General features: G+C 40.9%; 1 protein-coding gene across 1 annotated transcript in view; it reads right to left on the bottom strand.

Moving 5' to 3' along the window:
* Positions 1–14,482, bottom strand: part of SCFD2 (sec1 family domain containing 2) — a 391,182-nt gene that overhangs the window by 328,772 nt on the left and 47,928 nt on the right. Inside the window, exon 3 of the mRNA XM_043906784.1 lies at positions 6,636–6,763. Within this exon, the coding sequence (XP_043762719.1) occupies positions 6,636–6,763 (128 nt within the window). The remainder of the gene's footprint in view (positions 1–6,635; positions 6,764–14,482) is intronic.

Genomic DNA, 14,482 nt, shown 5'->3' with positions numbered 1-14,482 from the left:
GAGATGGGAGGGAGGTTCAGAAGGGAGGGGATATACGTATATCTATGCTGATTCATGTTGAGGCTTGACAGAAAACAACAAAGGTCTGTAAAGCAACTGTCCTTAAATTTAAAAAAAAAATTTAAAAAATGATAATGCATGTAACTGAAAGCAGAAACACCCATCATCAGTCTACTATTCATCCATACTCACTAGGCAATCATTCATCCAAGCAGCAAGTACCAAGCCACCCACTATGTACCAAGCCAAACAGCCAGCAGAGAATGTCACATGGACACTGTCTAGTATAAAGTTCTGGATCCACACACGTAACTATTTTTCACTGTGGTAAGTGCTAAGACAGCAAAAAGAGAAGGAGCTGTGGGTCCTTAGAAGGCAGAACAGTCAATGCAGCCTGCTGAGAAGGGGAAGGAAGAAGGGTAAAGGGGAATTAAATATAGTTCCACAGAGAAAGTGACATTTGTATGAGATCATGAAAAATAAGATGGGTTTCATAGGAAAGTGTGTGTGGGGCGGGGGGGGCGGGCAGGGTGTATGCATTGGAAAGTGTGTGGTTATATTAATCAAGGTCCCAGCAGGAAAAAGATGGCACAGTCAAATGGAAAATAAGGTGAACTTAACAACATGACTTTCTAAGAAGTGAGGCTAAGGACAATCAGGAGTGTGAAGGAAACCCAACCAGGGTAGGGTAGAGGGAAGCAATCAATGGCATCCTGACAGGGACGAAGCGAGGCAATCAATACTGTAACTATCCCACCTCTCACCCTCTAAATCTCCCGCTCAGGCCTCCCAAAAGCCAAACTCAACTGAGAGGCCAAGGGCAGAAAAGCCTGCTGAGGCAGTCCATGACGGTGAGCCCCTAGAAGCACAGCAAGAGAAGGGTGAAGGGGATCTAAAGGGACACCAAATGAGAACATTTCAGGCAAAAATAACAAAGACCTGGATCTACAGAAGTTCCTGCTGGGGAGTAGGGAGCAGGGAGGAAAAGTAAGATGAGTGGTGGATGAAGCACGCGGCTAGAAGTCAGAGAGATGTATATAAACAGCAGGCTAAGGAGCCGATATACTACCCTAAGGCAATGAGGAACCACTGGAGGGTTTAGACAGAGGACGGGCACAACCATATCTGCGTGTGAGCCTCTATAGCTGCTCCTGCCAGGGGTTTGATTCCTGATACAGGAGTCACACAGATCAGGCCACATCCGGGCTTACTTGCTGCAAGACCGTATCAGTCAGGGCCCAAGCAGAAGGTAGAAAACACACCGGTTATCTGAGTAGAGGAAATTTAGCATGCAATATTGTTAACTGGGTAACTGAAAGGTTAAAAGAGAACTCCAGGGTATCAAGCAGGCAACAGCTGTTGGAAGCAGCTACCCGCCAGGAGGGTGGAAGAAAACACAAGGAGAAGGTCTGGAATCACACCTCTGAGAACCAGGTACTACTCAGCTGGGTTGGTACCTCTGAGGAAAGGGTGCCATGGAGCTGGTTCTGCAAGGATTGGGAGAACCGCAAACTGGGTTCAGCTGCTCCCACAAGAAGGAGCTGCCACCGCCAGGGTGAAGAAAGCGTTGCTGCCATGACACTCACAAGCAGAAGCGGATCCACGGGGGGCAGACAGGAAGGAGCAAGCTGCTTCTTCCCCTTCCAGCCTTGCGTAGCCCACCGGGGAGCCAGAGGGTGGAGCAGAGGGTGGGCTGCAGAGCCCCAGCAGCACGGAGGAGAAGGGTGGGGTGAGATCTTCGAGACAGGAGCTTAACAACTGGCACAGTAATTCTGGGGAAAAAAATCAACCTTTCTGAGTCTCCGTTTTCCTTGTCTGCGAAATGGGGACAGCGTGGGGAGTACCAACTACATAAAACTTGCTATAATACCTGAAAAAAGTAGCTATCCCATAAAATTCCCTTCCCCATTCTCCAAACTGTGGCAACAACTAAAACATGAAGACAAGCATGCGTAAGAGCTAACACTCAGTATATGTGCCTATGAGACATCCAGATTTTCTCATCTCTTATCAGTTACCATACATGAAGTGGAAGGTTGGTCTTATTAGGTTTTAACCTATCCATTTGGCAAAGTTTGACAATCTGCACACCCATTTCACACTCACACACACAGATGTATATGCATACATGTTCCTTTTAATCCCAAACAAAAAAAAACTCTCCATAATGAAGGCAAAAGATATAAATGTGATCAAAACACAAAACGGGATGAACTCAAGTACTAATACTAGGAATCAGAGTACTCTCAATGATGTAGAAAAAGTATATATTGAATAAAATTTTAGAGTGTGTTGATTTATTGCTGTTTTTCAAAGCCAGTTTTGCTAAATTATGAAAGCAGGAAATGATAGGTATGTGTGTCATTGGTGAAAAGCAAAAATCACTAATTTCATCTGGGGCTTCACTAAGAGAAGTACGGCGTCCAAAAAGAGGCAAAGAACAAGACGTCTTTATTCAGCTCTGAACATCACATTTTAGGCTGAACATTAACAAACTAGAGCTTTGTCAGTGGCTCAGAACTAGAAAAAATTGTGGTTAAAGGCTAGTCTTTTCACAAATGGTTGGACGAACTCATCACATTTAATTTGCAAAAGACAAACTGATGGTGATTACATGGAGCTGACACTCCAGTGCCCCAAAATGAACAGAGTAATCATGAAGCTTCTCAACACAATGGATCAGATTATTATCTGGAAACACAGCTCAGAAGATCTTCCGGTAAAAGTGTGACCACAGAGGTCTGGGAATCCCAAATATAGCCTAGGTGATTTGAGGGTGAACAAAATCAGGGAAGAGGTAACAGAATGTAATCATAACTAAGCTGAAAATGGAAAAACTTTTAGAATTCTGCTCAAAGAAAGAATGTGTTATCTAAAGGGAAATACTCAGCATAAAGACTAGAAAAAAGACAAATTAAGTGGAAAGAATAAATTGCTACACTTCCAAGAAAGAAAGGAGAAAATCACTGAACTTGATCTGTTTTTAGTTTATTCTCATTAAACAACCCTTTTATAAACTGTTTCCCACGTAGATTTCCCCATTTTGCTGTTTGTCATTTAGTGGTTAAGTTGTGTCTGACTGTTTTGTGACCCTGCGGACTGCAGCCTGCCAGGCTCCTCTGTCCATGGGACATCCCAGCCAAGAACAGTGGAGTAGGTTGTTATTTCCCTCTCCAGGGGATCTCCCCTGGATATCTACCCCACAGACAGAACACAACTGCAGCACACCAATTCCAGTTTGCTTGATAATCATAATCTTCACTTTCTCAGCAAAAAAGTACCAGAAGCCAGACTACACTGAACTAATAAGCAAGAAAATAATAAAGAAACAGAGGCATCAAGCATAGGACACTCTTCCAAGAAATCTGGCTGGGAAACAAAGGACAGTGTCATAAAGAGATCTGTTTCACTTCAGCCATAATAGGATCTTTCCACCAGCCATTAAATACAGCCACTCTGCGGAGAACTAAGGGATAAACCGGTGAAGATGCACCAACCACAGTGTCAATCCAGAGAAGCAGATTCTCTGTAAATGGAGACACTAACATGGGCATCTTCTACTCATTTCCTCTGTGAGTGAACATTCTGGGTCCAAACAAATGGGTTTCTTAGAGTCTTTGTTTTTTACTTTCAGAATACATTTTCCATGACGAAAGGCCAGTGGGAAAAACACAATTCAGTTTGCAATGTTGTAAAAAAAATAAAAATCACTTTTCTGGAACATACATGCTTAGTTAACTGACAATTTAATAACAAGCTCTTGGAAAGAAGGCATATGTTTATATGTGAAATGACAAAATGAGTTTTTTCTTTCTTTTAGCAATTAAACTTTTTTCTCCTAAGAGAATGATGTTTATTTCTCTTCATGCTCATGATGTTTTAATATGAACTTACCTTTTACTGGGAAATTTTATATTTAAGAGCTGAGGTTTCAATCATGGGATCCCTCCCTGTGAATTTCAATATAAGAAAAATCTTCAACCCAGAATTAAAATAACTGTTTAATGTCCCCAAATACTAGAAGCCTCTATCATAGTCAGAAGACTGTATACCTCAGAATTTACAGCAGGGGTTGAACAGTGCATAGTTTGAATTGCACATTTTTTAATGCTGCTAGAAAAAGGATTTCAGCTATCTAGGATATCAAAACATGATTTCTTTTTTCTTTTATGATAAGCAGTTTTCAAATATCAACATTTTATTGTGTTTAAATTCCAGCCTTTTCCCTTGCTGTTCATGGTTATGTATCTGTTTGTAAATGGGAATGAGACACACCAGAAATTCTGACCAGTGATATGAAGCAGAAATGCATAGCTGTAATGTGTTATCTTTTCCTAAATTACAGTTGGCACATAGATAGAACATGATTTGGATCAATCTTTTTGGTCCTTCTTACAACAAAGGGTGCTAACAATTGTCTGATTCTTTCCTTCTCCCCCCAGCCCCTCACCCATGTCTGGAGTTTGGGAATAAATCAAACCATCTTATCTAATTTTTTTTTTTTTTTTTGTCGACAGAAAACTCAAATATTTAAACTGAATTCCTTATGGGCTTACCCGCTTTTTTTTCCTGGCTCTGATTATTTTTAAAAGATATAGAGCTTTAGAAATGTAAAGTGTTTTGAACTTTTAAGAGTTCTGCACTGATTGAGCAATAAAAGCTGATTTATGCGCTGGGATAGCATCATAAGATTTTATCACTGAAACACAATATAAATTAACCTTGCACTCAAACCTTCTGTGCATTCCTGATTTTCTCTTTTCACAGTGTGAATTAGTTCTTATTTCAGCATATGCACAGATAAAGAACTATGCTAGGTAAACAAACTTTTTTAATGGATACCTCTAACTGTGGGAAGAAGAAAGGAAGGAAGGAAGGAAGGAAGAAGGGAGGGAAGGAGAGAGGGAGAAAGAAAGAAAGAAAGAAAGAAAGAGGGGAGGCAGGGAGGAAAGAGTGAAAAAGAAACCAGAATTACAGCCAAACACCAGGATGACTCAAAGAAACAACTTTATTTCTACTCCAAAATAACATGTAGGACTCTGGCATTGGTTGTATGGAGATAGGATAATCTTATAAATAAAAAACACATTCTTTCACATTACAATGTCTAGATTTAAATTCCAGTCCTACTCTTTATCAGATGTATGGGCCCTGGGCACCATATTTTTTCTCTATTTTAGGTTTTTTATCTGAAAAATGGGATACTCACAGTATCAATCTCATAGAATTATTGTGAATTTTAAATAACACATGTAAAGAGTTAGAATAAGACCCGGTACATTGTAAGCGCTCAATAAATGTTAGTTACTTTCACTTTTCTTATCATCCTTCATGTTACTTAAAACCTTCATATGTAATCACTTAACACCCTGAGAGTTAGTTGTTTTTCATATTATGACCTTTTAAATTTTTTTTTCTTCTGGGTTCATCCATATTCTTTTATTTCCAAAATTCTGGTCTTCTATTTCAACTTAACAGTTTGTTTTTGTTTTTTTTTTTTTGTACTCATCAGTAATCAAGAATTTGGGCGAGAAATCTCAATAAGAAAAATTTACCCATCTAGTAAAATGTATTAATATTTATCAGATACCTAAGATCAGATTATAAAAGAAACCTTATTTTTAAAATAGAGAAATAAGCCTTTGCAAGTTTCCAGAAATAAATTCTACCTATTAACCAGATTCAATATCCGTATTTAAATATTTCTAGGCAATGGCACCCCACTCCAGTACTCTTGCCTGGAAAATCCCATGGACAGAGGAGCCTGGTGGGCTGCAGTCCATGGGGTCACGAAGAGTCGGACATGACTGAGTGACTTCACTTTCACTTTTCACTTTCATGCATCGGAGGAGGAAATGGCAACCCACTCCAGTGTTCTTGCCTGGAGAATCCCAGGGACAGGGGAGCCTGGTGGGCTGCCATCTATGGGGCCGCACATCTATGGGGACACGACTGAAGTGACTTAGCAGCAGCAGCAGCAGCATATTAATAAAAGTATTTATTTCAAAAAAGGTAAAGACAAGATTATTTTTCTCAAAACATTAGCTCTCTGATTTTTTGAATCAAAAGAAAACAGCAATTTAAAACTTAAATTTCACTGTAGCCCCTTCTTCTAATACTAAAGACAAAACTGCATTTCAAAAAAGAGAGAGAGAGAAATGAGAAGAGTAAGTTATAAAATACCATGGTGAAGAAGGGGTAAGAGGGATGTGACCAGACAATCAGCAGACCAGTCTAAGAGTGAGGAGCCAAAACAGAATATGTCCATTTGCTCAAGTGATTTCTCAGCATCATCATTTCAAATCCAATAAAAGATCATTTAACCACAGCAAGTGGGGAGTAGGGGGGAGTGGGACAGAATGAAGGAGGAGTTCAGACTGATTCTAATCATTCTAGATGAAATAACTAACAGCATGACCCTTTGTGGGCAAGGACTTGCCTGGGCTTCCCAAAGCTGAGCCCCGGGGTGGGGCATGTGTACAAATTCCTTTCCTACTCTTTCAACAGTTTAAAGGTGTCTTCAATACTTTTACCTAGATGCCATGATGACTAGGTCGGCCCACAGATCAGAACAGGCTTAAAGGAACCTCCTCAGAGCAGGCGGTCATGGTCTGCTGGGGAAGCTGGTAACTCACCCATGCTCATCTTGATCGGCAGGTTTGCTCTGCTTGCTGCCTCCACTAGGTGTCTCCGGACTTCCATCACTGCCTCTTTGTGCTTGGTGTTCAGTAAGGCTTCCCACAGGGCTCTGGCTGCAGGGTCACTGCAATAAAACCACAGAAAGAGCTTTAGAGTACATTTCTACTAAATAATGGAAAGAGTAGCAAGCAAAACAATTTCTTAAGCGTCTTTTTTGAGTACCAATGTAGTCCTTCTAACTGATGGACTCAAGTATTAAAAGTATTAGGATTAAATAAAGAATATGTGACCCATTCTAAGCAGCACAAAATATTGAAAAATTAAGAAGACAGTAAAGGGGGGGGGGAGGTCATACTATACTATGAGAAAACTGTGTGATATCCTGAGAATTCGCATTTAAAAGTACTTCAGAGTAAACCTGAACACTGCTAGATAAGTTATAAATGTTATGTAAGCCACAATTAAATACATGTCCAAAACTGATGTTATGATAAGCATATCAATTTCAGATAGTACACTTGTCTGAGAAGCAGAAAGCAATCAGCAATGATTCAATGATTCAATTTTTCCTATACAAAAATTACTCAACAGAATACCTAATGAGTAGATTTCCAAGTGAATGGCAATCAGGAATTAGGTTAAGAAACCGTGCAAGCAGCCCACTTTGGGGCCTCGGGCTGCAAGGCCGGCACTGACGAAGCCTTTACAATGAACCCTTGATCAGCGCACGAGGCACTGCGCTATGCGGGGCTCATCTGGCCTCACTTCGCCAGCAGCCCTCTGTCCCTCCCAGCGCGCCACGCTCCAATTATAAATGAGTACAGTGTTCTTTCCGGAAGATCTCTGCATGCAGCCAAGTATACACATTTGTAGGGACGTTTTAAAAAAGTATAAAGAAACAAAGATTACTTCTGTCCCTGCCTAAGGACACTTCCCTCTACTTAAAGCCCCACAAATACCTCCTCCTACTCAGTTAGTTCAAACATGGATACATTTTTAAAAGGTTCACCTTAAAAGTTATATCTAATAAGATATTAACTTAGCTTTAAGATTATACCTAACAAGGTATAACTTTCACATTTGAATGTGATTTGGAATAATGGGATGATGTATTTCAGGCTGAGTTTAGAGTCTGGCACATAATAACCTTTCATTAAAAGTAGTTGCTTTTATTATCATCTATTTTTTTCTCAGTGAACTAACATCACTGCTCAATATATTCCATTTGTTTTGATCTGACCAAAACTGTCATCATTGATATTAAAATTAATATTCTGTTTAAAGGAGCAGGTAAACTGCGTGCCAAGCCCTATTCTCCATGGTTAGAACACAGACCAAAAAAATAAAAAAAGCCATGGCACAAGCTTTCAGTGATTTATTGTTTGGAAGAATAGGCAGACATATGAGCAAAGAAATTAGCCCCCCAAAAAAGCATGGGACGAGGCAGAGGCAATGCTGGCACAGATTTCTGTGGTGGCACAGAGGGGCTCCAACCCTCACTGGGAGGGCAAGGACTCAGACGGTGATCTCTACCAGAAATGATGAGCAAGTACACAGATACAAAAGCAGCCAACAGAAGAAATTATAACTCGAACTGGAAACTATATCCCAGTCTTCAAGAAAGATATAAAAACGTAGCCACAAAGCAAGAGGAAGGACATTTCAGAGCGTTCAAAGTCTAGGTCTTAAATGACTCTAAGAAGCACTGGTTCGTTCCATACTAAGGTGGAAGCGGAGGAGCAGCAGATGTAAGTGTGACAGAGATGGTGGGAGCTCCTCTGGGGGGGGCCCTGCATCCCTTCCCAGGGTTCACTGACTTCAGTTGCAAGTGACAAGAAGCCAAGGAGCACGTGACTGATTCACTTTCTGAGAAGAGTAACACAGCTCAGCAGTCATGAACAAAGTTTTCATCATCATTCGAAACTAGGACTGCATCTAGATCTAAAAAACAATACAAGTGAATCTATTTACAAAGCAGAAACAGACAGATATAGAAAACAAATTTACGGTCACCAAAGGGCAAAGGGAAGAGGGGGAAGGATAAATCAGGAGAATGGGATTAACAGATACACACTCCGGTACATAAAACAGGTAAACAACAAGGATTTACTGTGTAACACAGGGAACAATATTCAATACCTTCTAATAACCTATAATGGAAAATAATCTGAATATATAATTGAATTACTTTGATTTACACTTGAAACTAATGCAATATTGTAAATCAACTACACTACAATTTTAAAAAAAAGAGTTTTAACTAGATCTATTTGTTATGGGGCTTTGGGAGAGTTACTTAATTTCTTTAAAGCTCTGAAGGCAATGGAGAACCACTGAGGAATTTTGAGAAAGGAAGATACACACCCCCCAGTTTCCCAAATTTATGGTCTATAATCAATCACTTCCTACTTTTATTTTCCACAGATAAACCTCCTATGCTCTCAATTCTACACACAGAACCTCTGGAGTAGAAACTGACTGCCCTCTTCTTCTCCATGGGGCTCTCCTAGCGGCTCAGCGGTAAAGAATTTGCTTGCGATGCAGGAGATGTGGGAGACCTGGGTTCAAGCCCTGGGTCAGGGAGATCCCCTGGAGAAAGAAATGGCAACCAACTCCAGTATTTCTTGCCTGGGAAATCCCAGGGACAAGGCAGCCTGGCGGGCTACAGTTCATGGGGTTGCAAAGAGTTCATGGGGTTGCAAAGACACGATTAAGCAACTAATGCTCTCGCTTTCTTTGCCATGAGAATAATACAGTGTCTCCAAGATCACAACAGGTTGGGCAATGCTGTGGCTGCCCCATCAGACTACCGTAATGGTTCAAATCTGAGTTCTGGGGTCAGATAAGTCTGGGTTCCAACCCCAAGCATCCTCCCTCCACCCACAGCAATTACATGGCGTCTGTGAGCCTCCTCAGGCACTCCAAGCATGGGGACCTCTTTCACTCCTTTGCCGGGAATTTTCTTCTTACAAACGTCCCTCTCTCTCTTCAAGTGTCAGCTGAGATGTCACCATTTCAGAGAAGTCCCTCCTTACCACTAAGCGTAAAAGAGTGATGAGAACCCATCACAGCACCTTTGCTCTGCATACCCTTCCACCTTATGGGGTTTTATTAGCCTGCATAATCCATATTACCATTGACTCATTCTAGGTTTCCATGTTTCTCTTTTTTGTCTAGCTCCCTCCCTGAAGGTAAGATCCTGCTATGAAGGCAGAGGTACTTTTCTACTCATTGCTAATTCCCCATTACCTAGAACAGTGCCAGGCTGTGGTAGTTAACACCCAACAAACAGTGAATGAACAAACAATGTTTGCTAGTTGCATAACCTCGGGCATGTAACTAATGCTCTCTTCTTCTCTGTTTCCTCGTCTGTGAGATGGAAGTAACATAGTGACTACCTCAGAAGGTAGCTGAGGGTTAACTAAGATAACACCCATACAGTACTCTCCTGATTTATAGTAAGTGTATTTGTGCGGTTGTTGTGGTTGTTATTACTATTGCTATAACAGGTATTGTCTTAAAATTCAATATGCTTAAGGCTTTGTGATATATTACATGAATCCACTTAATTACACCGAGTATGTTTTTCATACAATCTTAATTTGTTCACCTGTCCTGAAGTCACCGGGGTCTTGTACTTTCAGGCTCTTGTACTTTCAGGCTCTTTTCTATTAAAACACTAAGAGAAATATACAGTTTATACAGTCTCTAACACTGATGTGGAGCTGGGTCATGAAAACCATTTTGTCGATATAAACAATTCAAACTCTCTAGATACTACAGTCGCTAATGTCTACTTTCTGTCCAAAACAGTTTTCTAAACATATCATACCCCCCACATTGAACATGGTCATTCAAGCTAAGTGAGCTAACATTCATGAACTAGCTCTAGTTCTCTGAAAACTCAGAGCTGAAGAAGACCAGATTTGCCGGCAGCTCTGCTGTGTCCTGCACCCACTTCTTCACCAGGTCACTTGGTGGCTTACACACACACTGAGTGTGTAAGCACATATCAGCATCGGAGCTGAATGAAGGAGTTAACCACTGCCTCTCTCTGACGTGTTCAGAAAAGTTGACTCAATAGAGATTCAATAGACATTTCACACATGAAATCAATTCCTGATGTCCAATTTCATGTCAAGAAAAGTTCACTGAAATTCACATCATAATCATGATAGTATGTTTTAAGTAATTCTCTGTCCTCTCCGAGTGTACCAGCTCTCTGTTTTCCTAACGAGGGAAAAAACACTACACAGAGGGCAACCACAGCAGGGCCAGTGTGGGGCCCGGGTGGTGGCAGCGCTGCAGATGGGCAGAGGCAGGATCTGGATCCCAAACACGAAGGCTCTCCATGCCTAGCAGGCTTACTTAAACCCTCTATGCATGTTTCCGCCTCTGTTGTCTGGGATGGTAATAGTACATACTCAGTGGGTTGTTATGAGAAGTGAATGTGCTAATATGTCTAAAGACCTAGGACAATGCTTGGCACACAGTAAGTGCCCCCCAAAACACAGCAGCAGTAGCACAAATAAAAATAAAAAAGAAATCAGTCAACAGACATGAAGAACGGAGTTGCGGTTGCCAAGGCGGGAGTGCGGGCTGGGAGTCTGGGATTAGCAGATGCAAACTACTGCATACAAGATGGATAGACAACAAGGCCTCACTGTATTTACAGCACAGAGAACTTACTCAATATTGTGTGATAAACCATAATCGAGAAGAATATGTATGTATAACTGGGTCACTACTGTACAGCAGAAATTAATATAACATTGCAAACCAACTGTTGCTGCTCAGTCGCTCAGTTGGATCAACTGTGGCCCCACTGACTGCAGCCCACCAGGCTCCTCTGTCCACGGGATTTCCCAGGCAAGAACACTGAGCGGGTTGCCATTCCCTTCCCCAGGGGATCTTCCCAACCCAGGGATCGAACTCATGCCGCCTGAGTCTCCGGCACTGGCAGGTGGACTCTTTACCATCTGAGCCACCAGGGAAGCTAAAATCAACTATATTTCAACAAATTAAAAAAAAAAAAATCTTCTCATAAGATATATAGAAGGAAGCCTGTTTTAGAAGTACTTTCTTCTACAGAATTATATATATATATGGATAACCACTGTCAGTAGGTTCATTTTCTATATGAAAAGGTCAACATATATAGTGCAAAATTCATAATGAAACATATTAAGACCAACCTAACCAATTCCCCTACATAAGACATTTTGATGAATTTTGATTTTTAGGAATAAGAAACTTTACTAAAGATAGAGACTCAACATTTTAGGGAATTAGCGTTTTCTATACAAACTTCTTAAGCGATGACTTTGGTACTCATCAATTTAGCAATACTGAAATTCTGTAGACTGCACACTAAAAGACATTTTAAGACTACAGTTTTTACTTTTACAAGGAGTTCAGGTTCTATAAATGTTTCCAGACTGACTTACAAAGTGGATGTACAACTTCAGGGGTAGAAGCCAACATCAGAAATAATGCCAATAAACTCTACATCTTCTGCAGGATGCTACTTAACCCAATACAAACAGATATAAATCCATCTCTAGTTTTAGAAGGCATCTAAAGAAAACTTTATGAGAAAAACACTACAGCTTCAAACAAATTAAACCATTATTAGAAACTCTTTATACCAAATCTAAATCCTTTGTCCTCTACTGTAAACCAAATTCATCATGCTTTACCTTTTAAATTAAGGAACAGCTGGACAACACCTTTAAAAAAAATCTTTATATTTTCTTTTGGGTTACAGCCAATTAACAGCATTGTGATGGTTTCAGTGAACAGAGAAGGGACTCATGTATCCATTCTCCCTTAAACTCCCCTCCCATCGCAGCTGCCACAAAGCACTGAGCAGAGATCCATGTGTCATACAGAAGGCCCTCGCTGGCTATCCACTGTAAATACAGCACTGTGTTCAAGTCCAGCCCAAACCCCCTAACTATCCCCTCCCCGCATCCTTCTCCCCAGCAACCGTAAGCTTGTTCTTTAAGTCTGAGAGTCTCTGTCTTGTTAAGTCCATTTGTATCATTTCTTTTTAGATTTCACATATAAGGGATGTCATATACTTCTTCTCTGACTGACTTCACTTAGTGTGACAATCTCTAGGTTCATCCATGTTGCTGCAAATGGCATTATTTCATTCTTACCCAGTTCAGTTCAGTCGCTCAGTCATGTCCGACTCTTCATGACCCCATGGACTGCAGCACACCTGTCCTCCCTGTCCATCACCAACTCCCAGAGTTTACCGAAACTCAAGTCCATCGAGTCAGTGATGTCATCCAACCATCTCATCCTCTGTCGTCCCCTTCTCCTCCTGCCCTCAATCTTTCCCAGCATTGGGGTCTTTTCAAATGAGTCAGCTCTTCGCATCAGGTGGCCAAAGTATTGGAGTTTCAGCTTCAGCATCAGTCCTTCCAGTGAACACCCAGGACTGATCTCCTTCAGGATGGACTGGTTGGATCTCCTTGCAGTCCAAGGGGCTCTCAAGTGTCTTCTCCAACACCACAGTTCAAAAGCATCAATTCTTTGGCACTCAGCTTTCTTTACAGTCCAACTCTCACATCCATACATGACCACTGGGAAAACCATAGCCTTGACTAGACAGACCTTTGTTGGTAAAGTAATGTCTCTGCTTTTTAATATGCTGTCTAGGTTGGTCATAACTTTCCTTCCAAGGAGTAAGTGTCTTTTAATTTCATGGCTGCAATCACCATCTGCAGTGATTTTAGTAATATTCCACTGTATATATGCACCACATCTTCCTTATCCATTCCTCTGCCGATGGACATTTAGGTTGTTTCCATGTCCTGGCTATCATAAATAGTGCTGCAATGAACACTGGGGTGTGTGTATCCTTTTGGATCATGACAATATCTTTTTAATAATTGGGTCCAGCCAAAAACAATTTTTTTTCATGGGTAACTTAAGGAAGAGTTTTTAAAGGTAAATAAAATATGAGTAAAAAACACCATCACTACATTCCATTTTAGAAACATTTCAGAATTTACAAAACAAGTTATGTCTCACACAATCCTCACCTCATGAGCTAAGCCATTATCACTGCCCCAGTTTAAAGAGCCTCAGAGGAAACCAGATCTGAAAGAGACACGTGCACCCCAATGTTCATCGTGGCACTGTTTATAATAGCCAGGACATGGAAGCAACCTAGATGCCCATCTGCAGATGAATGGATAAGGAAGCTGTGGTACATATACACCATGGAATATTACTCAGCCATTAAAAAAGAATTCATTTGAATCAGTTCTAATGAGGTGGATGAAACTGGAGCCTATTACACAGAGTGAAGTAAGCCAGAAAGAAAAACACCAATACAGTATACTGACACATATATATGGAATTTAGAAAGATGGTAACAATAACCCTATATGCAAGACAGCAAAAGAGACACAGGTGTATTGAACAGTCTTTTGGACTCTGTGGGAGAAGGCGAGGGTGGGATGATATAGAAGAATGGCATTGAAACATGTAAATTATCATATGTGAAACGAATCGCCAGTCCAGTTCTATGCATGATACGGGATGCTCAGGGCTGGTGCACTGGGATGACCCAGAGGGATGGGATGCGGAGGGAGGTGGGATGGGGGTTCAGGATGGGGAACACATGTGCACCCATGGAGGATTCAAGTCAATGTATGGCAAAACCAATACAATATTGCAAAGTAAAATCAATAAAGAAAGAAAGAACATAAAATAAATAAATAAATAAAGAGCCTCAGAGAAGCCAACTGACTTCCGTAACGACTCAATCTGCATCTGGAAAACCAGGACTCATACCCAAGTTACTGGCTCAGCCAGTAATCTTTCT

The sequence above is a fragment of the Cervus elaphus genome, chromosome 6 (assembly GCF_910594005.1).
Source record: "Cervus elaphus chromosome 6, mCerEla1.1, whole genome shotgun sequence".
NCBI classification, from domain to species: domain Eukaryota; kingdom Metazoa; phylum Chordata; class Mammalia; order Artiodactyla; family Cervidae; genus Cervus; species Cervus elaphus.
This window is presented reverse-complemented; position numbering and strand designations above follow the sequence as displayed.